This window comes from Geotrypetes seraphini, chromosome 12 (assembly GCF_902459505.1).
Source record: "Geotrypetes seraphini chromosome 12, aGeoSer1.1, whole genome shotgun sequence".
Classification (NCBI taxonomy): domain Eukaryota; kingdom Metazoa; phylum Chordata; class Amphibia; order Gymnophiona; family Dermophiidae; genus Geotrypetes; species Geotrypetes seraphini.
This window is the reverse complement of record NC_047095.1, coordinates 56,068,088-56,095,119: the sequence shown is the minus strand read 5'-3', so window position 1 is coordinate 56,095,119 and position 27,032 is coordinate 56,068,088. Positions and strand designations below refer to the sequence as shown.

The 27,032-nt window shown below is 45.1% G+C and overlaps 1 protein-coding gene across 2 annotated transcripts in view; it reads right to left on the bottom strand.

The window, feature by feature from the left end:
• Nucleotides 1-21,664, bottom strand: part of SSBP3 (single stranded DNA binding protein 3) — a 300,528-nt gene extending 278,864 nt beyond the window's left edge. For both annotated transcript variants that reach the window (XM_033916155.1, XM_033916156.1), the window contains exons 1-4: nt 21,609-21,664; nt 20,875-20,947; nt 20,608-20,669; nt 1,687-1,771 (exon numbers count right to left, since the gene is read on the bottom strand). In XM_033916155.1, the coding sequence (XP_033772046.1) occupies nt 1,687-1,771; nt 20,608-20,669; nt 20,875-20,947; nt 21,609-21,664 (276 nt within the window). The remainder of the gene's footprint in view (nt 1-1,686; nt 1,772-20,607; nt 20,670-20,874; nt 20,948-21,608) is intronic.
• Nucleotides 21,665-27,032: the final 5,368 nt, after the last annotated feature.

Below are 27,032 nucleotides of genomic sequence, written 5' to 3'. Positions count from 1 at the left end.
CAAGCCCAGTAGTTCCTGCAAGCTGATATCACTGCTCCTTCCTCATGCCGGTAGCCACTGCTCTAACTCTGCTCAGCTGATCGCGGTTCCTGAACCACAATCAGCTGAGCCAGAAGGACTCACCAGAGCCGTGATAGCTGCTTTTTTTTGGGAGCCCTACAATGGGTGCAGCTATTGTGCATGTTTTGTGTGTGCTGGGGATACAGGCACAGGACACGCACAAACAGCTACCGGGAGCTCCAGATCTGTCAGAAAATTTTGCTCATAAAAAGATGGGTGTTCCCTTTTGAGCATTACATGGCGTGCTCATTTTAATATTAATAAGCTCGTTGTAATGCACTTGCATAGTGTTCTTGGGATTAGTAAAAGTCCCAAAGAAACCTTTTGAGCATCGGAGGCTGAGCTTCCTTGAAATATAAGACTGGCTTTTAACCAGCACTGCATGCACAGAAAGCTTTTTGAACATCAGGGCCACCATGCTGAACAAAAGGATGTGATGCTGCCCATCCTACAGAGAGGGAGAAAGCCAGGTAGAGCGGTACAAAGGTGCCAGAAGCTAGCCTAGAAAGTAGAAGCCCAGTTAACCTTAAATTATCCCCAACCAGGAAGTCTTAAGATATTCCCAACACGGGAACAAGCCAGCTGCACAATGGATTCCAGTGTTACTAACGTTTGTATTTGGATTCAAAGTACTGTACACATCCGCGACTTAAGGGAAGGGGAGGATAAAGAGCAGCAAGAGATGATCCCACCTGCATGTTCCAGAGAAAATACCTCCCTCATAAATAAAAAAAGAGCCTTAAATCTTACTGCGATTTTCCAAAGCTATACATTCCAGTTGCTACACACTTTGCATTTTCCAGACAGGCAGACTTTACAAAACATTACTATGGAAGGCAGTGGAGTGAGGGGGGGGGGGGTCGCGGAGAGCAAGAATTTAGCAAAGATACTTTTAACAAAAAACAAAAAACCTTGCCTACTAGCAAACAATAAGAGCTCATTGTACGTACACACATATCAAGTGCTCGTTTGTCCCAGGTGAAACAGCTTAATCACATCAATGGCTGCCATCAGACACAGAAGATATAAAGTCACTCTCTAGGACTGCTCTCAGCACATTTTAAACCAGCCCTTGATCAGAGGCAGTTCCATGAAATAGCGAATGACACAGGGATAGACGAGAGGCCAGGTTTAAAAGAACCAGAGGAGAGGGGCTGCAAAGGGAGCATTTGATGAAAACGCAACATTTTAGAACAAAAGACAAAGCTGAATAAATAAGCGATTACTGAATTCACATCTGAAAACATAAGAAATCAAAGACCTCCCCTTCTTTATAAATCTTCACCGATTCACCACCAGCCTTGCTTTCCCTAAACCTTTACTATAATGTAACCAATTTCACCAACAATCTGAAATTAGAGGGGCTTTAAATCATTGGTAAAAATCTAGAGTAAATACTATACAAAAAACAAAAAAAAACAAAACACACTTATAAAGAGATCTACTCTTCCACCAAGTCAGAGCATAAGCAACACATTCTACATGCACCCCCCCCCCTGCCAAAAAAAATTGAAAAGAAAATGTCCTTTGCCAGTTGGCTTGCTGTTTGCATTTGGTGTATGTACAGAACAAGTCAGAGCTAATCAACCCTATAATTATTGCAAGGATTAAAAACTGGCTACTCACGTAATCATGGAAGGCTTTAGCTTCACTCGAATGCTCACAGGTATCTCGCCTTTCTGGGGCTGCACAGTAAAGATCCCAAAACACACTGCATTAAAAAAAAAGAGGAAAAGGAAGGGTCAGGTTACTAATTGTTAAGTTATTTTGGTATCAAACGGCAAACCTACAATAGTGCAGGTAGAATCAATCAACTAATCCAGAATCCCCCCCCAAAAAAAAAAAAAAATTTAAAAAAATCCAGTCGCTAAAGCCACAAGTCACGTCACAGAAGGCATTTATCATCATTCAGCTCCATCCCCAAAATAAAAAGCATATAACCAATATTTAACTCGGGATCAATAACAGAAAGGGAGCACACTGGGCAACTCAAATTTCTGCAAAAGCAGATAATCATTCTTGATCAGTTTAATCAAGACTTGTGCATGTCTTCATTCAATAGAATCACAATCATATTGCTTCAGTATGTCAAGTCTAGAGTAGCCTTTTTTTGGGTTTGTTTATTTTTTGTTTTTTTTTAAATTGGACAAAAAGAGGTATCAACCTACCAAAATTTACCAGTTCTCTGCACTGCGGAAAGGGGTGCGAGGGTGAGAAGGAAGGCTGGAATAGGGGCCACTCTTATGGTACCAATACCATACTAAGTCAAAACATTACAACGGGGAAAACCACCTTCAACAAATAGCTGGGAAACAGATACTGGGAAATTTTACTTTACTGCTAAAACCTGATTCCAGACGGATACAGAAAATATTAATAATGCTCAAGAGACCCGGAGACCTCTTCAGGAAGTATTCACCAAAGACAAATCTCACCACCCAATCATTGCACACACACCCAATCACAAACACACACATATATAATAAGTTCTTTGCAAAAATATTTCTTCAAAACTCCAGTCTCAAAAGATATAAAAAGTAAATTTATCTTCCAAACACTCCAGGGTCCCGAATATATTGCAGCAGATAAGGACCTGTACGGTCCATTCAGTCTGACCCACAAAGATAAACTCATAATATAAAGGTATGATAAGACTCCACATATGCATACTTGATCTTGATAATTAATTCTTTATTTGATCTTGATAATTAATTCTTTATTTATTTATTCATTCACTTGTTTAGCTCACCCTCCCAAAAGAGCCCGGAATAGGTTACAGGAGTACACACACAGCAAAGGCAGAACAAATATGGACAAGACGTATTTGGGAGGCGAGCAGTACAAAGACTGAGTTATGATAAATAGAGACTATCAGAGATACAGTAGGTGATTTTACAGGGCAGTCCAAAGAAATTGATGGAGAAATGACAGACGAAATTAAACGCAACTGCAAGGGAAGCAACGCAGTTATCATGGATGACTTCAACTCTCCAGGGACAGACTGGAACCTAGGCTCCTCCGGCTGCGCTAGGGAGACCAAGTTCCTAGATGCTGTAGGTGATTGCTTCCTGGAACAATTTGTCAAGGAAAATACAAGAGGTCATGCAATTCTGGACTTAATTCTGAATGGACCACGAGGATCGGCACAAGCTTTGAAGTAGAAGGGACGCTGGGAAGCAGCGATCACAATATGATCCACTTCGACCTGGACGCAGGGGAGAAACATCGGTCCAGAACGATGGCCACGGCGCTGAATTTCCGAAAGGGAAATTATGAAGGGATGAGGCTCATGATGGGGAAGAAGATTAAGAAGAGGATAAGCACTGTAAAAACGCTAGAGCAAGCTTGGTCCCTTTTTAAGGACACAGTCACCGAGGTGCAAAATCTACATATACCACGTATCAACAAAGAATCCAAGAGAAACAAAGAACTGGCGTGGCTCACTGTAGAGGTGAAGGAAGCGATCAGAAACAAGAAAACTTTGTGTATACAGTATGTACTTGAATTGTAAGACCTCGCTCGTCTAGAACAGTCACTACACTCCTGCAGTGTCAGAGAGAGAACCATCGGTTCAGTTGTGATGATGTGATGCAGGTATACTGTGTGTACTCATATTGCAAGACTTTGCTTGTTTAAAACAGTCACTACACTCTTGCAGCGTCAGAGAGACAAGAACCATCGGCTCAGTTGTGATGTGTGTATACTATATGTACTTGTATTGCAAGACATTGCTTGTATATCAAGTTAAAATTGAATACAATGTTTTGCTTGTCTTGCAAAACACTTGCAAACCAAGTTACTTGCAATCTAAGGTTTTACTGTATACGCTAGAGAAGCTCGGCAAGTCACACAGCACCTCATCCAACCAGTAGTTTCATTTCTAAACCATTACAAAGACTTTGGACCTAAAATTAACCCAGCCGTTTTCACCTGATTTTCTGATTCAAACTTGAGGGATGGAAAGTAGAGGGAAAGAGCAATTAAAAAAAAAAAAAAAAATGCCTAAAATCATATACATGCAAGATCCAACCCCAGACACATTTCTATACATTAAAAAGATAAATCAAACACTGCTAGTAAAAGAACATCTACATTCCGATTTGTTATTGTGGTTTTGGGGAAGGGGGTTTGTTTGTTTTTTTAGAATTAAATCTTTTATATTAGCCAACAAGAAAACCCTGAACATTACAAAATACACAATAGAAAAGGGCAAACCAAACAAAGAGTTACAATCTCTTCCTCCCTCCCATCTCAAGTCTGGGAACACAGGACCAACAGAAAAACTTAGTCCAGGTGGGGGTCTCCATCGATCCAAAAACACTAGTGCATGGGATACCAAAGGCAGCGACAAGTGACACCAAAATCAAGAGATCCATAAGAACATAAGAATTGCCGCTGCTGGGTCAGACCAGTGGTCCTTCGTGCCCAGCAGTCCGCTCACGTGGCGGCCCTCTGGTCAAAGACCAGCGCCCTGAGACTAGGCCTACCAGCGAACGTTCTTGTTCAGCAGGAACTTGTCTAACTTTGTCTTGAATCCCTGGAGGGTGTTTTCTCCTATGCCAGATTCCGGAAGAGTGTTCCAGTTTTCTACCACTCTCTGGGTGAAGAACTTCCTTATGTTCGTACGGAATCTATCCCCTTTCAATTTTAGAGAGTGCCCTCTCGTTCTCCCTACCTTGGAGAGGGTGAACAGCATGTCCTTATCTACTAAGTCTATTCCCTTTAGTACCTTGAATGTTTCGATCATGTCCCCTCTCAATCTCCTCTGTTCAAGGGAGAAGAGGCCCAGTTTCTCTAATCTTTCACTGTACAGCAGCTCCTCCAACCCCTAGAAAGAGAGAAAGAAAGAGAGACCTGGGCAGCCCTAGAGGGACGCATCCCCTAACGTGTTCAAAAGATGACTATGAGCTCTCTGGAGCAAGGACTGCAAATATGGATCCCAGATAGTTAATGTATGGTGTGCATCTTGCACTTCCCAAGCAATCAGTCTAGCAATATGAGCTCGCCAAGCCCAATAAGAAGGGTCAGAGGAAATGGTCCATACCTGCAGAATAATTTTACAGCCCAAGAGACACACTTTTCGAATCCAAGCGAGGGTACCCCACTCTGAGAGAATAAAAGTCTCTGAAAAACCCAACAAAAAAAAGAATGGGATCGCAAGGTATCACCCGCCCCAACACACGACGTATATATGCACAAACTCTTTTCCAAAAATCATGTGCCACTGGGCAGGTCCAAAAAACATGAATATAATTGGTGCTTTTCAAAGAACACTTAGCACAAACATCGCTATCCAAAAACCCATACGATGGAGCTACACAGGAGTGATATAAGCCTGATTAAGGAAGTGATAACGGCATTCGTGGAGAGAGGTGTTGTAAACAAGGCGAGGAATACCATGCAAACTGGCCCCAATATCCCAAGCTTGCAGAGAGCCTGTTTCCAAGTACAGTGGTGCCTCGCATAACGGACGCCTCGCACAGCGAACGCTGCGCACAACGAACTTTTTGTCGTGCTCCCCACAACGAACTTCGTTTCACACAACGAAGTCGCCCGAGGGGCCCGGGGGGGGGGGGGCGGAACTACTCTCGCCGAAGCCGGGAACAGCAGCACCCATGCAGAGAAGGAGAAGACGGCGTGTAGGGGACTCCAGTAAATGCAGAGCAGCAGCTGTGGCAATCAAAAAAAGAGGAGGTCTGCTGTTAAGGTGGACCAGGGTCCTGGAAAATTCGTGAAATCCTGCAATATTACCAGGATCTCAATACAAGTCCATGAGGATCCTGGAGATCCTGCAAATCCTGGTTTTACCCAGACCCAATTCTCTGGTCCTATCTTACGAGACCTGACCCATTTACAGCAAGTTAAGCCATGTTTAAGCTAACGAAAAAAAAATCCAGAAAACATCAAAAGATTATTTCCTTTTTAACAAATAGTAATACTGTACCATGAAATACTGTTCCATCATCTCCCCTCCACCTTACCCTGGATGCCGAGTTCTCCGGCCCTCTTTCTCGGCCAGCCGCACGCTTTCAGGGAGCAGCGCACGCGCGCATGCTCTGTTGCTCAATCTTCTCCTCTGACGCAACCGGAAACCGGAAGTTGCAGGAGAGTAGAACATTGACCAACTCCAGCAGCTGCGCGTGCACAGCTTTCTGGAAGCGTGCGGCTGGGTGAGGGAGAGGGCCGGCAGACTCCGCATACAAGGTGAGGTGGAGGGAGGGAAATGTAGGGCTGCAGAACGAATTATTGTGTTTTAAATGTATTCTTATGGGAAAACAGGGCTGCAGAACGAATTATTGTGTTTTAAATGTATTCTTATGGGAAAACGCGTTTCACACAACGAACGTTTCACATAACAAACTTGCTCCTGGAACGGATTAAGTTCGTTGTGTGAGGCACCACTGTAGCTCGAAAAGACGAAAAATTCAAGGGTGGACCTATGGATCCCAGCAATAGAAGGACGATCCGGGTCCACATCAAAGAACTTTCGAAGCTTACAAACCACCGAAAAGGTGACTGATTCAACAGCAAGGGGGCCAAAATAATGTTTAAGTTGATGGAAAGCAAAGCAATGCCCCCATCCCACTAGCTCTCTCTGGGAAACTCCTGATAAGAAAGGAAAGCATCTTGTTTGATTTTTAAAGATACACAAGCAAATACCAAAAAAACAAAAATATAGGGGCGCTTTTATTAAGGTGCGCTAAATGCTAAGGCGCCCAAAGAATATAATGGATGCCTTAGCATTTAACACGTGCTAATCTTTAGCGCGCCTTAATAAAAAGACCCCATATTTAGGGGAGGTAAACACACACTGTTCTAAAAACCTGCCTGTTCTTGAAACTATATCTATATACCATATATACTCAAATATAACGAGACTTTGGGGCAAAAAAATGACTCAAAAATGGGGGGTCTCGTCTTATATTCGGGTCAGCACCCACCTGCCCCCCTCCCAGACTTGTTACAGGTCTACGCCATATGACCTGGTGGGCCGGGACAGGAGGGATCCCTCCCGTCTCCTGTTCCAGCTGACTCTTGACAATTTATTTTTTACCTCCCTCTGTGCACCTTTTTGAATCCCTAGTGGTCCAGCGGTGTACCGGGCAAAAGTGAGCTTTCTGCATTCCTGCCCCACGCTGAGCCTCTATGAATGACTGCTGCGATTTCTTGCAGTCCAGCGGTGTAACGGGCAGGAGTGAGCTGTTTGCGTTCCTACCCGGCGCTGAGCCGCTCGCTGAAAGGGAGAACTGGCGGCAGGCATTCAGGGAGCAGCTCAGAACCAGGCAGGAGCGCAAAAAGCTTGCTCCTGCCCGGTACATTGCTGGGCCGCAAGAACTCGAGGCAGTCATTCAGGGAAGTGCTCAGTGCGGGGCAGGAGTGCAGAAAGCTCGCTCCTGCCTGGTACACCGCGGCTTCAAAAAGGTATTGGGGGGGGGGGCAAAAAATTTTCCAGAATCGGCTGGGACAGGAGACAGGAGAGATACCCCTCCTATCCCAGCCTACAACTGAACCACCAGGTCATATGGCAGGCTCAGTAGAGGAAGATGGAGCACAGGGCAGGGAGGTGAGACAGGGTGCAGAGCTTGGCGGGGAGGGAGATGAGACAGAGTGGAGAGCTTGGCAAGGCAGGGAGTGAGGGCGACTGGGAGCAGATCCTGGCAGTGCAGGGCACATGAATATTAAACACACACACACCGGCTTATATTCGAGTCAACCTTTTTTTTTTTTTTTTTTTTTTTTTTTTTTTTCCTCCTTTTTTTTTGGGAAAAAGGGTATCTCGACTTATACAGTATTCAGATTATCTTATATTCAAGTATATACGGTAATATTTTGCAGTGAGAAGGTATTCAGCATAAGAACTGATTTCTCTTGGTAAACAAAGCAACAAATATGAAAAGTGCCCAAAAATAAGGCTAATCCTAAATTTGCTCCTTACCTCATATCTCTAAGTGTGCTGTACTATATTATGTGCAATCAAACATTATATATACGAAGGTGCAGGGGAATATATGTCTGTTTGGACAATTACAACTAATATATATTTTTTTTTCACACAATATATATATATAGTTGTAATTGTCCAAAAAGAGAATATTAACAGATAAATGCAATCTTGAAGAACTTTCATATAAATCACACAGTCCAGCAGAATATTAGACTTAGCGTTAGCGGTTTTATCGCATGGGACTTTTCATCACTTGATAACCCCCGCCCTAGCCGAAAAACTACCACCTGCTCAAGAGGAGGCGGTAGCGGCCGGCCGTTTAGCATGCGCTATTACGCGCGTTAAACCTCTTATCGCGGCTTCGCAAATGGAGCCCTTAGTGACCTACAAAATCACAATTGCAATAACGAATTTTTTTTTTTTTTGGGTGGGGGTGAAACTTTTTTTTATTGAGAAGCAAACGAATAGACAAGATCCATACATCCAAACAGTATCCAGGAAAAAGGAACAGCCCCAATACAGCCCATAACCCAATGCACAAATGGGGAAAGGGTAAAAGGAACAATAACAAGAATACAAGCTGAGCAAAACAGAGGCAATTTTTCTCTCCCCCCCCCCCCCCCCCCGAGCAATAAACCAGCCAGTACCCAAGCAGGACCTAGGACACACAGAACAGCCATGGAAGGCCTGCAGAAAGCATCACAAGTGTACAGTTTACTCCCCATGTGGTTTTCCCCAATGTAAACCCCCCCCAAACCAAACAAAACAGACACCCTTCCCATCCCCCCTTCAGCGACAGGAAAAAGAGGAGAAAGAGAAAAAAAAGGAGGAAAGAAGAAAGAAATGAAGGAAACAAAACTGCCTCACAGAGAAACAGCAGCAGTCACCTGCTCCCAAAAAGACCTATACAGCTGATAGGGCCCCTCCCTCCGCAGCTCCCAAAGGTCCACTTCCCTAAGCGCTCTCTTCCAGCCCACCAAGTCCGGGGGTTCCGCATCAATCCACTTCCGAAGAACACCCCTTTTAGCTACAAGCAGGGCCACATAAACAATAAGCCACCGGGCAGCATTAAAACCCTGATCGAAAAATTCCACCTCATGACCCAGAACCAAGATGCGGTAGGACCACTGGGAATAATGAAATGCTTAATCTCGAAACCACTATAAACTGTGAAGAGTACCAACTAATATTCTACTGGACTATGGGGCTCCTTTTACAAAGCCACACTAGCGATTCCTGCGCCACAAATATGACAAAGCCCTTTCAATTCCTACGGGCTTTCATCATGTTTACCAAGAGGGAACTGATAGCACAGTTTTGTAAAAGGAGCCCTGTATGACACATCTATATGAAGTCCTTCAAGATTCTATTTGATTTTCTCTGTTTGGACAACTGCAATATTTTTTTTTGCTACATATTCATACATATTTATGAACAGAATATAGGACAGCACATGAAAGAGATATTACGATGTCAGAATTTATGATTCACCTTATTTTTGGACACATTCATATCATTTGCTGCTTTGTGGACCAAGGGGGGGGGGAGGGGGAGAGAAATCGGTCCTTATTCTGAATACCTTCTTATTACAAAATATAAGACGTAGTTGTAAGAGTAGGTGGGTTTTTAGTACATCACTTATCCAGGACAATGTCATCCGTGCAAATTGATCTCATATGCCTGTCTCACCCCTGAATCAGTCAAAGTAAACCGTCCAGAAATGAAATGTTTCAGTAATAATCAAACCATTGATCGATTCGAATAGACAAAATACAAAGCACATCCCAAGTAAAACCGGTTAGCTCTATTTAAATAAACATAAGATTTTATAAAAGAAAAACAAAATAAATCTCTAAACCTGATGGGGGGAGGGGGGCTGGAACCTGACACCACAGGCCCTAAAAGATGTTTAAAACTGTCTCTGAAGAATATAGATCATTTTCAAATATTCCTGAGGGTGGGGGTTGGGGGATACATCCACAGTACTGAAACACATGCGGTTAGGGGGACTTCACTGTTCTTATTATGGAGGAAAATCACAAGCAAAACTAAAACATATAAAATATTTTACTACAAAAAACCCAACCTAAATGATATTTTGTTTTGATCATATTGTTGCATGTTAATTGTTATGAATGTGTTGCATGTTCTCCATTATTCACTCCACCAAGTGTTACTCATACAATATCCTTCCACACTGCTAGACCCTATGAACAAAATCAGGCCCAGGAAAGGGTGTCAGGTCAAAAGCGCGCCAGGACAAAGGCGCGCACAGACAATTGAGCGCAGCGCAGAGGCACGCGCCGCAGAAAATTACAGTTTTTAAGGCTACGACGGGGGGGGGGGCGTGGGGGAGAACCCCCCACTTTACTTAATAGAGATCGCGCCGCATTGTGGGGGGTTGTAACCCCCCACATTTTACTGAAAACTTCACTTTTTCCCTGTTTTTAGAGAAAAAGTTAAGTTTACAGTAAAATGTGGAGGGTTACAACACCCCAAACCCCCCACAACGCAGGCGCAATGTCTATTAAGTAATTGGGGGGGCTCCCCAACAAAACCCCCCATCGGAGCCCCTAAAAACTGTAATTTTCTGCGGCGCGCGCCTTTGTCTTTCGCGGGGTTGTCTATGAACCCCAGGAAAGATCTTAACATTATGCAAATCATGGGCAAATTGACCACTCACCAAGTGCACCAACCTACAAAGTCTATTGCTGTAAATCTTCACAGAAAAAAAATAAAAAATGCTGTAGAAAGTTTTTACCAAAAACTAAAAGGAAGAAAACTGCAGTTCGTGATGCCAAAGTTTATTGGGTTGATATCTATAATAATAAAACGCTATGCGCGCATGAGCACTCGCGCCACGTGTTCCCTGATCCGTCGCGATGTGGCGGCACGAGTGCGCATGCGCTAGATGGTGCGGAGTGAGGGGCCGGGACTTAGGGGAAGGAGAACAAGTCCGGGATTCGGCCGGGCCCGGCCACGCAAGACCCCCCTTCCTCGCCGCACCCAGGCCCAGGCGGTCCCCGCCGGCAGAGGCGGAAAGACAGCGGTCGCTGGCTGTGCGGATGTGTTTCCTAAGGCAGATCGTCGTCGTCGCACCCTTCTCCCCCCGGCGCACCCGAACTCCCGTCCGACCCTCCCTTCACGCGGTCTGGTCGCTACCCTTAGTCCCTTGCCGCCCCTCCCTTCTACTGCCCTGATTTGCTTTGCCGCGTGTCTGATGATGTCATCAGGGACGCGGCAGAGCAAATCAGGGCAGTAGAAAGCCGCGAAGCAGCGTGTTTAGAGTGCTGCAGCTGCTGCTAGAGGCGAGAGGTTTGTCAGGACCGCGGGAAGTGGGAGGCGGCAAGGGACTAAGGGACCCGGAGTGCAAGGAGGATAGTGATCATCTGCTTCAGCAAGATCTTATGCAACAAAATCCGGCAAGCCAGCAATTTTTGCCTTCACAACCCACCACCTATCCATCCACACCTTACCAAGCCCAGCTTCCACAGGTGATAGCTACCCCACTGCAACCTCTACATGTCACTGTGCCTGTGCAGGCACAAACTCAAGTAGCTCCCCCTTAGGAATCTACAGTACAAGAAAACCAGCAGACACAAATGCAGAGCTGTGATAGTTACTTTGCTGCAGATTCTGCTTCACCAAAAGACCTAAATGATGGCTATGAAGAAAGTAATGTAGTTGTATCTGACGGGGAAAGACCTCCCCGAGTTGAGTTTGCTGATGACACAATAAAAAGCTTGGATGAGAAGTTATGCACTTTACTGTATGGGATGCGGCAGAGGGAACTTTCCCAGTGAGTGGAACTGGGTGGGCCTTGAGGCAGCTGTCGGCGGAAGGGGGAACCTCTGATCAGGGGCAGAGCAAGGTAAGTGTATCATAGGGATAAGAAGGAGGAGGGGTGGGGGGGAAGAAAAAGGAAGGGAGGCCTACTGCTGGAGCAGGAAAGAGGTGCTGATGGACAGGGGGGTGAAGAAAAAGGAAGAAGGCCAGACCGCGGGAAGAGAAGGGGTGGTGGGGGGAAATGCTGCTGCTGCACAGGGGCAGGGAAAGACACAGAAAGACAGACAAAGAAAGGGGGCCAGGGAGAGAGAAAGACAGAGAGAAAGAGACAGAAAGAAAGAAAGACAGACAGACATATATTCTAGCACCCGTTAATGTAACGGGCTAAAAGACTAGTGTAAATATAAAAAAACAAATTCCACATAGGTTTGAGAAGTAGGGACCCAACACAGGCCACGTTTCAACTTAACCATCTTTCTCAAGGGTCCTAAGGTATGGGGTTATCATGATCAAGTGTGGATGGAAATAAAATACACTGGAGGATGTTTTTGAAAAACTAGGCACTGGATCAAAGCAAACCCTAGCGGATGCAAAGGGTCAACGAGACATCCCCATTGACCTTTTGCATCCGCTAGGGTTTGCTTCGATCCGGTGCCTAGTTTTTCAAAAACATCCTCCAGTGTATTTTAAGTATGGTTAAGTTGAAATGTGTCCCGTGTTTTATTTATTTACGCCATTTGTATCCCGCATATCAACCATCTATGCAGATAACAATGATACATACGTAATTAAAACAAAGCATTACATACGTAATAAAACAGAACATACATTGTTAAAATAACAGCATACAAGAAACAACTTGCACATATGCCTTAAAATAGAAAGCCAAGCAATTACAAGATTACAAAGTAACTAGATTTGAAAAGGCAAGTCGAAAAAAATAGGTTTTCAAACTTTTCCGAAATGCCAAAAAAAATCAGATGTCAGATGGACAGAATCTGAAACTGAGTTCCATAGTAAAGGTCCAGCTACTTCGAACATACGTGATCGAATTGCAACATTGGTAACAGAACAAAGATTGGGAACAGGCAAAAAAGCTCCATCTTGTGATCTCAAAGAACGAGAAGGCACACAAGTCTTCAGCAGAGAAGCAGTCACCTTGGGCAATAGATCTCATACAGATTTGAATACCAAGGTTAGAAGCTTAAATTGTATTCTCCAAACAACTGGCAACCAGTGAAATTTGGCCAGCACAGGTGTAACATGGGAACAACGGTGCAATCTAGCTATTACCCTGGCAGTGGTATTGGGTCTTTACATCTCAAGCCTATGTGGATTTTGGATCTTTATATTTGCATATCAACCCAATAAACGTTTGGCATCGCGAACATCAGTTCCAAGGTTTTCTTCCTTTTGGTTTTGCTACGGACTAGTTAGGATTTTATTTTTGGTTGTAGAAAGTTTTTTTCACTAAACATAGTGCAACAGCAAACATGACTATAATAATTACAAAGGCTGTGTGCTAACTTTTGGTAGGGTGTGCCCAGCACGTCCTCCGCAATTACCACAGATGCAATCAGTGCCTCGTCAAGACACTGTTCAGTATTAACCATGTGTTATTTATTGGGATTTATTAACCGCCTTTTTCACGAAGAGATTCACCCAGTTTACAATGTGCAGTCCATGCTCATTCTCCACAAATTCTCATCCCCGACAGAGCGCGCAGCTATCACAGAAATTTGCACATGTTGTTATGCCGATAGGATAAGTTAACACACTCAAGCCAATTACTGTTCATGTGTGCTAATGTATATTGCAACAGTTCGTCAAATGCCCACAGGACCTGTTGGCAGCTTATGCTGGAATCCACAGCCACTCCACTGTCTGCTATCACTAAGAACTAAACTAAACCTTAGGTTTGTATACCGCGCCATCTCCACAAGCGTAGAGCTCGGCACGGTTTACAGGGTTAGGTTGAAAAGGAGCTACAATGAAGGGTTATAGGAAAGGAGCTAGGAAGATAAAGAACATAGGGGCAACCTAAAATCCAAATAAAAAGAACATAAGAATAGCCTTATTGGGTCGGCTCAATGGTTCATCAAGCCCACATGGTGGTCAATCCAGATCACTAGTACCTGGCAAAAACCCAAAGAGTAACAACATTCCATGCTACCGTCCCCCTTACCAAAGGAGCATTTTCCTATGATCCACTACAATTTACCGCCACTAGGAAGATATAAGGAAAAGATGGCTGACCCACCTGAGCAGAGAATAGAAGTGCCTCTGCTTGCACATGGGGTCCAGCCAGAAGTCCTTTTTTTTTAGGGGTTCCCGAAATGAGGAACGAGGGGGCCCAAAATTCGGCACTCGAGACTTCCGGGCACCGGACGCCTCGCAAAGTGCACGGCAGAGCCATCCAGCAACACTCACAGCAGGGAAGCCGGGCTTCATTCACGCTCAGACCCGAGGCGCTACCGGGAACAAAGCAGCTGCCACAATAAATTACCACCTTTAAGAACTTAGGCTCTTCTTTTACTAAGGTGCACTAATCAATTTACCGCACACCAACGAGTGCATATTAGTCTATGGACGTGTTAGTGATTAGAGCGCGCTAATCGGTTAGCGCACCCTAGTAAAAGAGGGGGGGATAAGAATTGATATACTAGGACAGACCGAAGGTCCATCAAGCCCAATATCCTGTTTCCAACAATGATCAACCCAGGTCACAAGTACCTGGGAAAATCCCAAGGAGTAAAACAGATATTGTGGAGCTTATCCTAGGAATAAGCAGTGGATTTCCCCCAGGGCTGTGGAGTCGGAGTCGGAGGAAATTTCGGGTACCTGGAGTCAGAAGTACAAAAAACTGAGGAGTCGGAGTCAGAACATTTATCTACCGACTCCATTTTGAACTTGGCATACCAATCACCAGCGATTCTTTCAGCTATAGCACCCACTATATACACAGCACAAATGTTGCGAGCAGCTTCTGCGGCCTTAGAACCTTGATTAAAAGCAAAAAGAAGGTGGTGTCGAAAATGCTCATTTCTCTCAACTTGACATTCCATTTTAACGATCTGAAAATTAGCCAGTGCTGTGGAGTCGGAGTTGGAGGAAATTTCGGGTACCTGGAGTCGGAGTCTAAAGTACAAAAAACTGAGGAGTCGGAGTCGGAACATTTATCTACCGACTCCATTTTGAACTTGGCATGCCAATCACCAGTGATTCTTTCAGCTATATCACCAACTATATACACAGCACAAATGTTGCGAGCAGCTTCTGCGGCCTTAGAACCTTGATTAAAAGCAAAAAGAAGGTGGTGTCGAAAATGCTCATTTCTCTCAACTTGACATTCCATTTTAACGATCTGAAAATTAGCCAGTGCTGTGGAGTCGGAGTTGGAGGAAATTTCGAGTACCTGGAGTCGGAGTCTAAAGTACAAAAAACTGAGGAGTCGGAGACGGAACATTTATCTACCGACTCCATTTTGAACTTGGCATGCCAATCACCAGTGATTCTTTCAGCTATATCACCAACTATATACACAGCACAAATGTTGCGAGCAGCTTCTGCGGCCTTAGAACCTTGATTAAAGCAAAAAGAAGGTGGTGTCGAAAATGCTCATTTCTCTCAACTTGACATTCCATTTTAACGATCTGAAAATTAACCAGTGCTGTGGAGTCGGAGTCGAGGAGTCGGAGTCAGAGGAAATTTCGGGTACCTGGAGTCGGAGTCTGAAGTACAAAAAAATGAGGAGTCTGAGTCGGAACATTTATCTACCGACTCCACAGCCCTGATTTCCCCAAGCCATCTCAATAACAGCCTGGGACTCTTTTAGGAATTATCCTAACCTTTTTTAACCCTGCTAAATTAACCGATTTCACCACATTCTCGGGCAATGAATTCCAGAGTATAATTACCCACTGTGTGAAGAAATATTTTCTACGGTTAATTTTAAATTTACTACAGTGGTGCCTCGCATAACGAACGCCTCGCACAGCGAACGCTGCGCACAACGAACTTCATGTCTTGCTTCCTACAACGAACTTCGTTTCACACAACGAAGTCGCCCGAGCTGCATCCTTCCGCGCAGGCACTGCGCTTAACTGCCCTCTCTCCGCCTGGCTCCCTGTGCAGTGGCGGACCGTCGGCTCGCAGGGGCCCGGCGCCTACTGCTGATGCGTTGGGGGGGGCGGAGCTACTCTCGCTGCTTCCCCGATGCTAGAAAAAAAAAAAAATGAACAGTTAAGTCCCAGTTTTTGCCGCTGAGACTCTGCCCTCTCTCACTGTAAAATTAGACTCTACTTAGCCTGTCTTTAAATTTAAAAAATGTGTGTTGTTTTAAAAAACAATTATGTTTTTAGATGTATCTAAATAAAAATAATAACAAAAAATTTATCTTTTTTTTATGTCATCTTAGCATATTTTATGCTACAGAACGATATTATTTTTTTTAACATGTATTGTTATGGGAAAACGCGTTTCACATAACGAACTTTTCGCATAACAAACTTGCTCCTGGAACCAAGTTCATTGTGTGAAGCACCACTGTACTTAGTACCTTCATCATGTGCCCCCCCCCCCCTAGTCCTAGTATTTTTGGAAAGAGTAAAACAAGTGATTCACATCTACCCTTTCCGCTCCACTCAGTATTTCATAGACTTCTATCATATCACCCCTGAGCCCCCTCTTCTCCAAACTGAAGAGCACTAGCCGTTTTAGTCTTTCCCTTTAGGGAAATCGTCCCATCCCTTTTTTTATCGCCCTTCTCTGTACCTTTTCTAATTCAGTCATATCTTTTTTGAGATATGGCAACCAGAATTGCACACAGTATTCAAGGTGCGGTCCTACCATAGAACGATACAAGGCCATTATAGCATTTTCATCTATGTTTTCCATTTCTTTCCTGATAATTCCTAACATTCTATTTGCTTTCTTAGCTTTTGCCGCACACTGAGCTGGCGGTTTCAACATATCCTCAACAATGACACCTAGATCCTTTTCCTGGGCAGCAACTCCTAATGTGGAACCCTGCATCACGTAGCTATAGTTTCAGCTCCTATTTCCCATATGCATCACTTTGCACTTGCTCACATTAAACATGATATGCCATTTTAATGCCCAGTCTCCCAAGGTCCTCTTGCAATTTTTCCACAATCCTCTTCCAATTTAACAACTTTGGGTCATCAAGCAACTTTAATTATCTCACTAGTTATTCCCATCTCTAGATCACTGATAACTATGTTAAAAAGCAGCGATCCCAACACAGACCCTGGGGAACCCCACTATTTACCACAAAAACATACAGGAATGAGAGAGAACAAAATAGTCATGCAAAAATATCCCTCTCAGAACTTTTGCATATATAAGTTCTGAGAGGGGTATTTTTGCAGAACCCCACTATTTACCCTTCTCCATTGAGCATATTGACCATGTTTTCTGTCTTTCGACCAGTTCTTAATCCATAATAGGACATTACCCCCCTATCCCACGATTCTCAATTTCCTCAGAAGTCTTTCATGGGGTACTTGGTCAACTGCTTCTCTTGCAAATCCAGACACACAATGTTGGTCCACCTTTATCCACATGTTCACTCACCCCTTCAAAGAAATGCAGTAGATTGGCGAGGCAAGATTTCCCTTGACTAAATCCATGTTGGCTGTCTCTCATTAATCCATTCTTGGGTATATTTTGTTCTTTATAATAGTCTCTACCTTTTTGCCTGGCACCAATGTCAGACTCACCAGGCTATAATTTCCCGGATCACCTCTGGAACCCCTGCCAGCCAAAGACATCTCCTGCATGAGTCCCACCTGTGCTGAATAAGTGCAGAACACATCTTCAGCTGGTGGGGGCTTAGCATCCCCCCCCCCCAAGCCATGAAAGCAGAAGGGGCCTGAGCTGAAGGTGAGGGGGTTGAGCCCACGCCACTGCAGAGATCAGCCTGAAAACCCCGGTTTAGTGGGTGGGGAAGTAGGAGGATCTAGGTATGACAGAATATAGTTGATCCTACTTTTATCTGGATATATTTATATGGCAATGTGCATGTTCTGGAACGATTTGCTGTTTGTTGGATTGTTGATTGAAATGTTTAAATCAGTGTATTGCACAGTGTGCCCCGAGATGGTTCATAGTCAGTGGTGCGCCAGACACCAGCGGGCCGACAATCCAGCGCAAGACAGAAGCGCGCCGCCGAAAAACGTATTTTTTAAGAGCTCCAATAGGGGGTGTGTGGGGGAACCCCCCCTCGCTTTAATGCATAGTGTTCGAACTGCTGTTGGGGGGGGTGTGGGAGGGGTGCAATCCCCCACATTATAGAGAAAACGGAACAGTTTATGATTTTTTTCAGGAAAAGTTCAGTTTTGTCTATAATGTGAGAGGTTGCACCCCCCCAAACGCGCAGCGCAAACATCTATTTATTAAAGTGGGGGTTCCCCCAAACACACCCTCGTCGGAGCTCTTAAAAAATAAGATTTTGGCGGCTTTTGGCAGCATGCTTCTGTCTTGCGCTGAATTGTAGGCGCACGATTATCCCATCACCCCCTGATATGCTGGCGAGGAAGAGAGGTGCCGACCCGACTGCTTACAGGACGTGCCTCTCATGGCGAGAGGCACGTCCTGTAGTCAGTCAGCCATCATCTCTGCTCCTTTTCCTCACCCTCTACTCCTGCAGCGCCCCCCCCACCCCCGGTAATAGGAGGGTCAGGGCCGCGGCTGGATGGACATTCGCACGTGCGCAGACATCAACTTGATGATGTCACGCATGCATGCGATGTCACTGCGTCGACATTTGCGCATTTCTGGGCGCCCTCCAGCCAAAGCCCCGAGATGTGTGTGCCAGCAGCTTGAAAAGTTTGTAACACACCGATTTTAAATAAACCTGTTTAAATTCTTTTTACTGTAAAGATCATAAATATATGCATGAAACAGCGGTCTTAACATTTTTATTCTTTCACATAATTTGTAATATTACAAGAATGTGAAATACAATCCTCAATTCCATCTCTCCAAAAGATCCCACAAAGTAAACGGTAAGAATATACCACAAAAGTTGAACACCACCACGGAAGATGAGATGCCTTGATTTTATGGCCCCTCATCAGCTAATGAAAACATATGCCCTAATGCCCCCCCCACACACACATTTCCCTCATCCCTACCCACTCCCACATGCCAAGATCCAGTTACACCATGCCATCTGTATCCTGAAATCCATTCAATACTTGGCTTCATTCTTTTGGGAATATCATCTGGATTTAATGGCCCACCTCCCAAACTATTAAGGCGTGGAATTTTGTTCCTCCAGTAGCAAAAGGTTGGAGGTTTAATCGTGTAACCAATGGTTTAAAATACATTTCTTTAAATAATATGTAAAAAAAAAAAAAAAAAGGTAGCTGAGCAATACCATGCAGGAGACATCAATTTGGCCAAACTGCAGATGGAGCACCGGCCCAAGGAATGGAAAGGCCATTTACAATAGTGGTATCTAGTGGCCATACTGAGGGGCCAATGCCGTACACCAACCCTTATTCCAGATGTTGAACTGGGATGAGGATAAGCACAGCACACAATTTTGTAGGCACAGAGAAGCTGACCCTGTGCATAGCCCCTTGTATCAGACACAAGCACACAGCGTAACCAAATCAATGATAACGAGGCCATCAGAGAAGTGCCAGAGCCTAAAACACTGAGCACAGGGGTTCGAATGCCAAGTCTGTGGAGGTTGTAGAAGGGTTAGTTGGTTCTTCTAGAGTAGCATCTGATAAGGCCCGTTTCTTCTCGCTGCTGTGAGCATAACAGTACCCGACAATTTTTTTTCCTAGGCCTCCATGAAGACCTGGGTTAAAAGACCGAACAGGAGAAGTGCCGAGCACGGATCTGAGCAGAAATCAAAGACTGCACTAGCATAAATCAGCTCTGCGAACACGTTACGCACAGAACAGCATCCCAGCACATGTGCAGATTGAATAGAATATCTGCACCCGACATGCACATAGCTGCCCTCGGCACACAACTGTGTAAGCATCCAGCGTGCTCTCCCCAATCAGCACTCAAGTTTTCTGCAGACCTTATTTGCATAAAATTGTTTACTGCATCAGCACCCAGAGGTCTGGCATTCTGTTTGTGTTAGAAAGCCGTGCATTAAGCCATCAGTGCATGGCCCAAGTTTACTGCATCAGCCCTTAGAATGAACCAGGGCCTGCGCCAGGTACCTGCCCAAGAGCTGTTGGTGAAGTAACTGGGTTGAGGGACAAGGACAAGCAGGGCAACCACACTAGGTTCCATCAGAAGGTACCATGGCACTGCAGAATGCCCAGCACTAGCTGAGCCATTCCTTGGTTGCTTCTCTGGGCCACAAGTATCCAGTATCTATTATAGAACAATAGTTATCAGATAGTGAAAAGTTTAGGTAACTGCAAAACAAGAGTTTGTGGAAGTCATTTGTAAGAAAATTAAAACCTGGCTGTTTTTACCAGCTCAGATCAACTAGACAAAGTTCTATCTTTATATGATGGGGAAAAGATCTAATCTCTCAAGAGGAAGATTAGCAGTTTGGTTTACCATTATTTTTTTTTCTATTTCTCCTATACACACTTAAGACACAGGAAAACTATACTGTCAGCTGAAAACTAGAACATCCAGAAACTCTAATATCATTGCATGGAAAAGGCCTGCTGAGGCTAATGACAAAGTCCTCCACACCAAGGTCTTAACTTTAGCAACTAATGTGTTGTTTTTTTTTTTATGCAAACTTAAGAGCACACCAAAACTTATTGCAGATCTCAGAAAAAAAAGTTCAAAGGAATCTGACCACTTACCACCACCAAGAATGTAAAAAACCAGGAGGCTCCCCTAATGTTATATTTTTTTCCCATCGGATCTACAAGGAAAAAGAGAAGGCAAAAAAATTAGGCAGGAAAATAAAGCTTCCCAAGCAGCTTAGAGCTTCTCAGACACAACAGCAATAAATGGCAAAAGGTGATAAAAATTCAAAATGGAGGCCACGATACTTGCCTCTGAAAACAAAGGTACCAGTGTAATAAAATGGCAATTGAGAATAGATTTAGGAGCTGGGACGACTTCACCTCTGATAAAAAAGTCTGTGCTGATTTCTGTGCTCCTACATGAAGTAAGTACTCATAGACGTATAAAGCTAATCTGTAAAAAGAAAAGAGAAATGAACACACACATTTCCAACTATTCAGGCAGTCAACAAACATATGACTTCCACAATCCGGTGGAGGAAAGGGAATGGGGGTAGTCAAGCCCAAAATTGTATATTTCACATGTAGGCCCCGTTTCCTCCTCTGCCTAAGGCAGGAACCGAGGAGTTGACTCTGCCCTAGACAGTGTCTGCTTCAAACGTCCCAACTCATCTCACAAAATGCGTTCTCGGTACACAAAAGAAACCTCAAGACCGCACGCAACTTTGCACGTGCAAAATCCAGAGGCGCTCCGGATAGTCGGCTAAAAAAAAAAAAAAAAGGACGATTTTAATTGGCCTCTATCGGCACTCGAGACTTCCGGGCACCGGATGCCTCACACAAAGTGCACGGCGGAGCCTGACCCAGCACGCTCGCGGCAGGGAAGCCGGGCTTCATTCACGCTCGGACCCGAGGCGCTAAGCGGGGAACAAAGCCCTCCGGGAGAAAAGTGGAAGCAGCAAGCGCGAGGGCCAGACAATGGAGCGGCTGGAAGGCTGCGGGGAGCGGGGGAGGGCGGTCCCCCCCTCCCGCCGGAGCCTCCATTCCGCCGCCCGGAGGAACCGGGGGGGGGGGAGAGAGAGGCAGGCGGGCGGGCGCACGCACGCGGTACTTACTTCTCGCGAGCCTGTCCGTCCGAGGGCACCGCCGAGCCTTTGCCTTTGGCGAACATGATGCTGCCGGGGGGCGGTGGGGGGAGCCCGCCGCTCGCTGGCCGGCTGGCCGGGGTCCTTCCCGCCTGGCTCTCGGTGCGGCCGCTCGCGCTACTTTCCGTCCGACCTTGCGCGCACGCGCGCGCTCTCCCCTTCCTCCCGCCCGCCCTCCCTACGTGCGTCCGCGTCCGTCCCTCTGCCTCTTGCGCGGCTGTCAAAGGGCCGGCCCCGGCCGCAACCCCATCGCGCGGCGTCTGCTCGGCTCCTGTCTCGAGCGAACTGGCTGCCGCGGAAAGAACGGGGCGGTGTCAGCGTTCTAACTGGGATACAACCTTTGGCCAATGGGCGGCAGGGGAGCGCTCGCGAGCACGCGGAAAAAAAAAAAACTGCTTGTCAATCACCGGCGACCGCGCCGCTAGCAAACCTTTTTTTTTTAACTGAATAGCAAGTTAAGGTGTGCTTGTAGGGTTTTTATTTTATTTGGTTGGTTTTTGTTGTTTTTTTTAATGCAGATAAGAGCGAGCCCGAGTCTCAAGTGGCATGATTTAGGAAACATTTTTTTCATACTTTTTTTTTTTTTTAAATTCACCCTCCTGTATTGTGACTGACAATTTTCCCAGCACTGTCCAATATTGTCACTCAAAAATGTCCCCGACCACTTTGTAAATACAGTATTTATCGGTGCATTCGAACACCAAACGACAGCATTTATCATTTCTTTTTCTATTGTAAACCGCATCTATCCTCATGGGCGAGGGGCGGTATATCGCATTTTAAAAACCAAACTGTAAACAGTATATTTCGGGGTTAGAATTTATATAAATGAAGGTGCAACCGCGTCCATAGGCAAAATCTAGACAAGGAAAGCATCATTATATTTGTAGGGGCTTAACTCTGGAAGATTTTTTTATGACATTATATTCACATAAGACATTCTCAGGAGCATGGTCCTTTTTAAGACTTCTTTAAAACTGATCTGGCATGGTTTGAGACATCTCTAATAATATCAGGCATATGTAATATACAGAAGTTCCGAAGTATTTTTAATTATCGGGCACAAAAAAAAAAAAATATCTTTTACATATAAAGGTAATAAGCAAAGATAAGTCGCATGGATAAAGGAAAAGGATCGGATTTTGGCTGCCAAAAATTTGGAAACTTACATCTAATATTCAAAATAACAGCATCGCAACTGAGGCTAGCCATATGCTTTTAATGCATTCTAGACCGCCTCTCCTACACTTTTGACTCAGAAGCGCTCGTGACAACTCCAGAAATGCATTTCCTTCAGACGCTCCCTCCCCTTTAAAAGTGACTACCACACTGCTTCTTGCTCCTTTAAAAGAGACCAACAGAAAATGCGCCGTAAGCGCTGATTGGTTGCTCCTTTGGCTACACTTGAGGGGCACCTTGAAACCGTTAGCCTGTGTTGCCTTCTCCCCGTAGCTGCGCTGTTCCAATAAACAAGTGAGCCTCCCTCCTGCATGCCGATAGCTAAACAATTAAGGAAGAGGTCAGGGTTCTGCGATAGAAAAACGTCTTAAGTAGGTAAACCGCGCTCTGGAGTTCCTGCTGCTTTTAAGCAGAAAGACAAATATATATTTAACAAGCCTGCAGGAACTGAAATTATGAAAGCAAATGTTACTTTTGGCTTTTGTGGAAGGCACGGCTGTGTATTAGGGTAATACTACTGCTATCTGTTATTTCTTTAACTCTGCACGCGGCTGTACATTAAAAAAAAAACGCACAAGAGTCGGTCCCTGCTCGAAAGAGCTTACAGTCGAATTACGAAAGACACACTGGATAAAAATGGTGAATCAATATATACTGCTCATGTATGGAAATACAAAGGAAGTAGAGAGGGTAGGGGGGCTATAGAGGGAATGACAGGCTGCAGAAAGGGGAATGGGGAAGTTGAGAATAAGTTTAGGAACGCTTGTTACTTTGGTACTGCTTATCTCTCTGGCTAAAGTGCTGTTCTTGGAAGGATTTTTTTTTTTTAAATGTTGCTTTTTAAATGTATCTATATTTAATGTTCTTTCTCTTGAGTGTCCTTGTAATAAACTATCTCCCAAGTAGTCATGCCAAAACATGGCAAGTAGTTACACTGTATCGCTTGGGGTGGGGGGAAACGGCAAAATGGCTGGTGCTACAATGTAAAATCCTGCAAGCACTGCACTCAGTTTTAAGGCTGGAGTTTATTCTGCACCTTGAAAGTTTTATTACCTGCATTCATGTCATGAAAATTTATCTAATGGCAAAAAATATAGCAGCCTAGTACAGTGTTCTTCAACCACAGAAATTTCCAGGGCCAGCACCTGCATCAGGCTCCAAACAGTGTTCTTCAACCGCCGGTCCGTGGTGCGATCGATGTGGCGTTATCTTCGAACCATCTCCCTTTTGCTCACTGATTCAGTGCACAAAGCCAGGGGCAGTGGCTCCTACGCGCCTCCTGCGCCTGAACCAGAAGCCTTCTCTCTGACGTCACAACGTCAGAGGGAAGGCTTCCAGATGAGGCGCGAGACGCTCAAGGAGCCGCTGCCCGCAGCTTTGTGCACTGCATCGGTGAGGAAGAGGGAGTCGGCCTGAAGATAACACCGGGGGCGGCATAAAACGGCCAGGCGGGAGCAGGCCAGAAGGTAAGGCATAGCATGGAGGGAGGTAGACAACAAAGGTAGGGGGGGGGGGATGATTTTGTTTTTGAATTTAGTGATTGAATTATGTCAGTTTTGAGAATTTACATCTGCTGTCAGTGTGCTTTGTGTAGTTTAATTTTGTGGTTAACCATTATGTGTTGTTAATAAGATTATATTGTGTATCTGTGAAAAATGAATGGACAAAATAGTGTTACAATTAGTACTATTATGGGGGCGGGGTCTGGGGTGGAGATTGGGTAGAGATGGTTGGGGTCTGGCCCACGACTTAGCCCAGTGTTCTTCAACCGCCGGTCCACGGACCGATGCTGGGCCAAAAAATAATCCTTTTATTTCTGCCGGTCCATAGGTGTAAAAAGGTTGAAGAACACTGGCCTAGTACACGGTGACGGATAAAAGACCTGCAGGGTCCAGCCAATCTACCCAACTGTCACGTTCATTATCAATTCATGATTAAACCAACAGTAGTATATGGCACTTATTCTCGCTTCTTACCCAGACAATGGAATGAGATTCTGTCAACCATCAGATCACTGACAGGATTATTAAACTTCAGGAAGGCTGGAAAAAAACACCTATTCACTTAAAAACTGCACATAAAGAGAACTCCTAACCCTAAACCAGTGTACCATAAACTGTGTGCCGTCCGAGATTCCGGGTGTGCTGCGAGACACCGGGGAAGAGGAGAGACACCGGTGCCGGCTGACTTTCTACAGGAAGTGCCTCTAGTGGCAAGAGTCACATCCTGTGGGCAGTCACCCAGCGCCAGTGCATCTTCTCTCCGTGCCTCTTCCCTTCCCCCCCCCCCAACTGGCAGCTCAGGGCCCCGTCTGGAGGGCCTTCACACATGCGTGAACGTTTACATGGTGATGTCATGCATGTGTGTGATGTCATCGCCTCAGTGGCCACACACTTCCGGATGCCTTCGAGCTGCAGCCACCACATTTAGGGTGTTGCAGCTTTGCAAGACACTGCCCTAAACCAACTGGACTGACTCATATGCTAACCCAGGACCCACCTCAATAATATATACAGAACTGACAAACTCTCCAACTGTTGAATCAAGTTATTGCTTTGGTTGTTGAAACTACTCGTATGCTAGATTTCATACTGCGACTAGAAATTGTCCCAGTGCTGTTAAGAAGTCTGTGCCATATTGCCAGAAATACCTTACCAAACGTCTTGTTGCTGTAATAAGTCCCAAAACATATGTTCGATCTTTCATACTATGTAAATCAGTTGTCTTCTTACTTTTAAAACCAGCAGGAGGAAATATTTTTTCACTCGGAGAATAGTTAAGCTCTGGAACGCGTTGCCATAGGTTATGGTAAGAGTGGATGGCGTAGTTGGTTTTAAGAAAGGTTTGGACAAGTTCCCGGAGGAAAAGTTCATAATCTGTTATTGAGACAGACATGGGGGAAGCCACTGCTTGCCCTGGATCGGTAGCACGGAAAGTTGCTGCTTCTTGGGTTTTGGCCAGGTACTAGAGACCTGGATTGGCCACCGTGAGAACAGGCTACTGGTCTTGATGGACCTTTGGTCTGACCCAGTAGGGCTGTTCTTATATGAGGAATGTGCCCTACTGCTAAAATCATCTCCTCTTCATTTAAAGCTCCTACTCCAGCTTCCTTATTACTGTATATACTCAAATATATAACCAAGATTTTTGGGGCAAGAAAATGGCCCCAAAACGGGGGTCTAAGTTTATATTTGGGTCAGCACAGACCTGCAGGCCTCTGCCGGGCCTGTTGCGAGACTGGTGGTCCAGCGGTGGCTGGGACAGGAAGGATCCCTCCTGCCTCCTGTCCCAGCTGATTCTTATTGTTATCTCCTTCCCATCTCCCTCATGTACCTTTAGTTTCTTTGGTAGTCCAGCGGTGAATCACAGCAGGATCGAATTTCCTTCGGTTCTGCCTGTGCACAGACACTAGCTAATTGGGGTCTGGGTGGGCTGGGGGGGGGGGGGTCCGACAGCCTAATTTTGGGGGGGAGTGGGTTCTGGTAGAAGGGATTGGGCATCCCTCCTGCCAAGCATCTTTGCGGGGGGGGGGGGTGCCAGGGGGTTCCAGCAGGAAGGATTGGGTATGCCTTCTGCGGGGGATGTCTTGGGGGGGGTGGCAGGATAAATTGGGCATCCTGCTGCCGTGGACATTCGGGGGTGGGGTGGGATGACTTTGTGGGTTCCATAGTCTTCGCAGGGGAGACTAGTTCCCTTGCTCGTCCACTAAATTGATTGTGGCAGGGAGATTCCCTTGCTGCGATCAGCTCAGCGGCAACCCAGTCCGGCACTTATACCTGTTTTAATTTCATCTATGTCAAAATGTATAAGTTTCATCCAGGCAGCCTCATAAAAGTTTTCATTATCGCTACAGGACAAGTAGGTCTAGGTTGGCCCACCTCCCGCCCTAACCACTCCTCCAAAACCGCCCCTTTGAGCTCTGAGCGCACAGCGGGATTCAGAGGCCTAAAAAGTCTCTGGATATGTCCAAAACCCCGTTTCGCTTATCAGCACTTGGACGACCTGTCTTCTAAGTCGTCCGAGTACCGAATTAGGCCAGTTTTTTTTTAACGTATTTTTGTTTTGATTATGAGCCCCATACTATCCGTCTCAATATATGCATTTATATAAGTTAAATATATATATTAAAAAATGTACTGTTACTGTACTTATTTAGACTGACTGTTTATAAGATATCCTGCATGTTAATTTTGACTTGTGAGATTTTGAGTTATA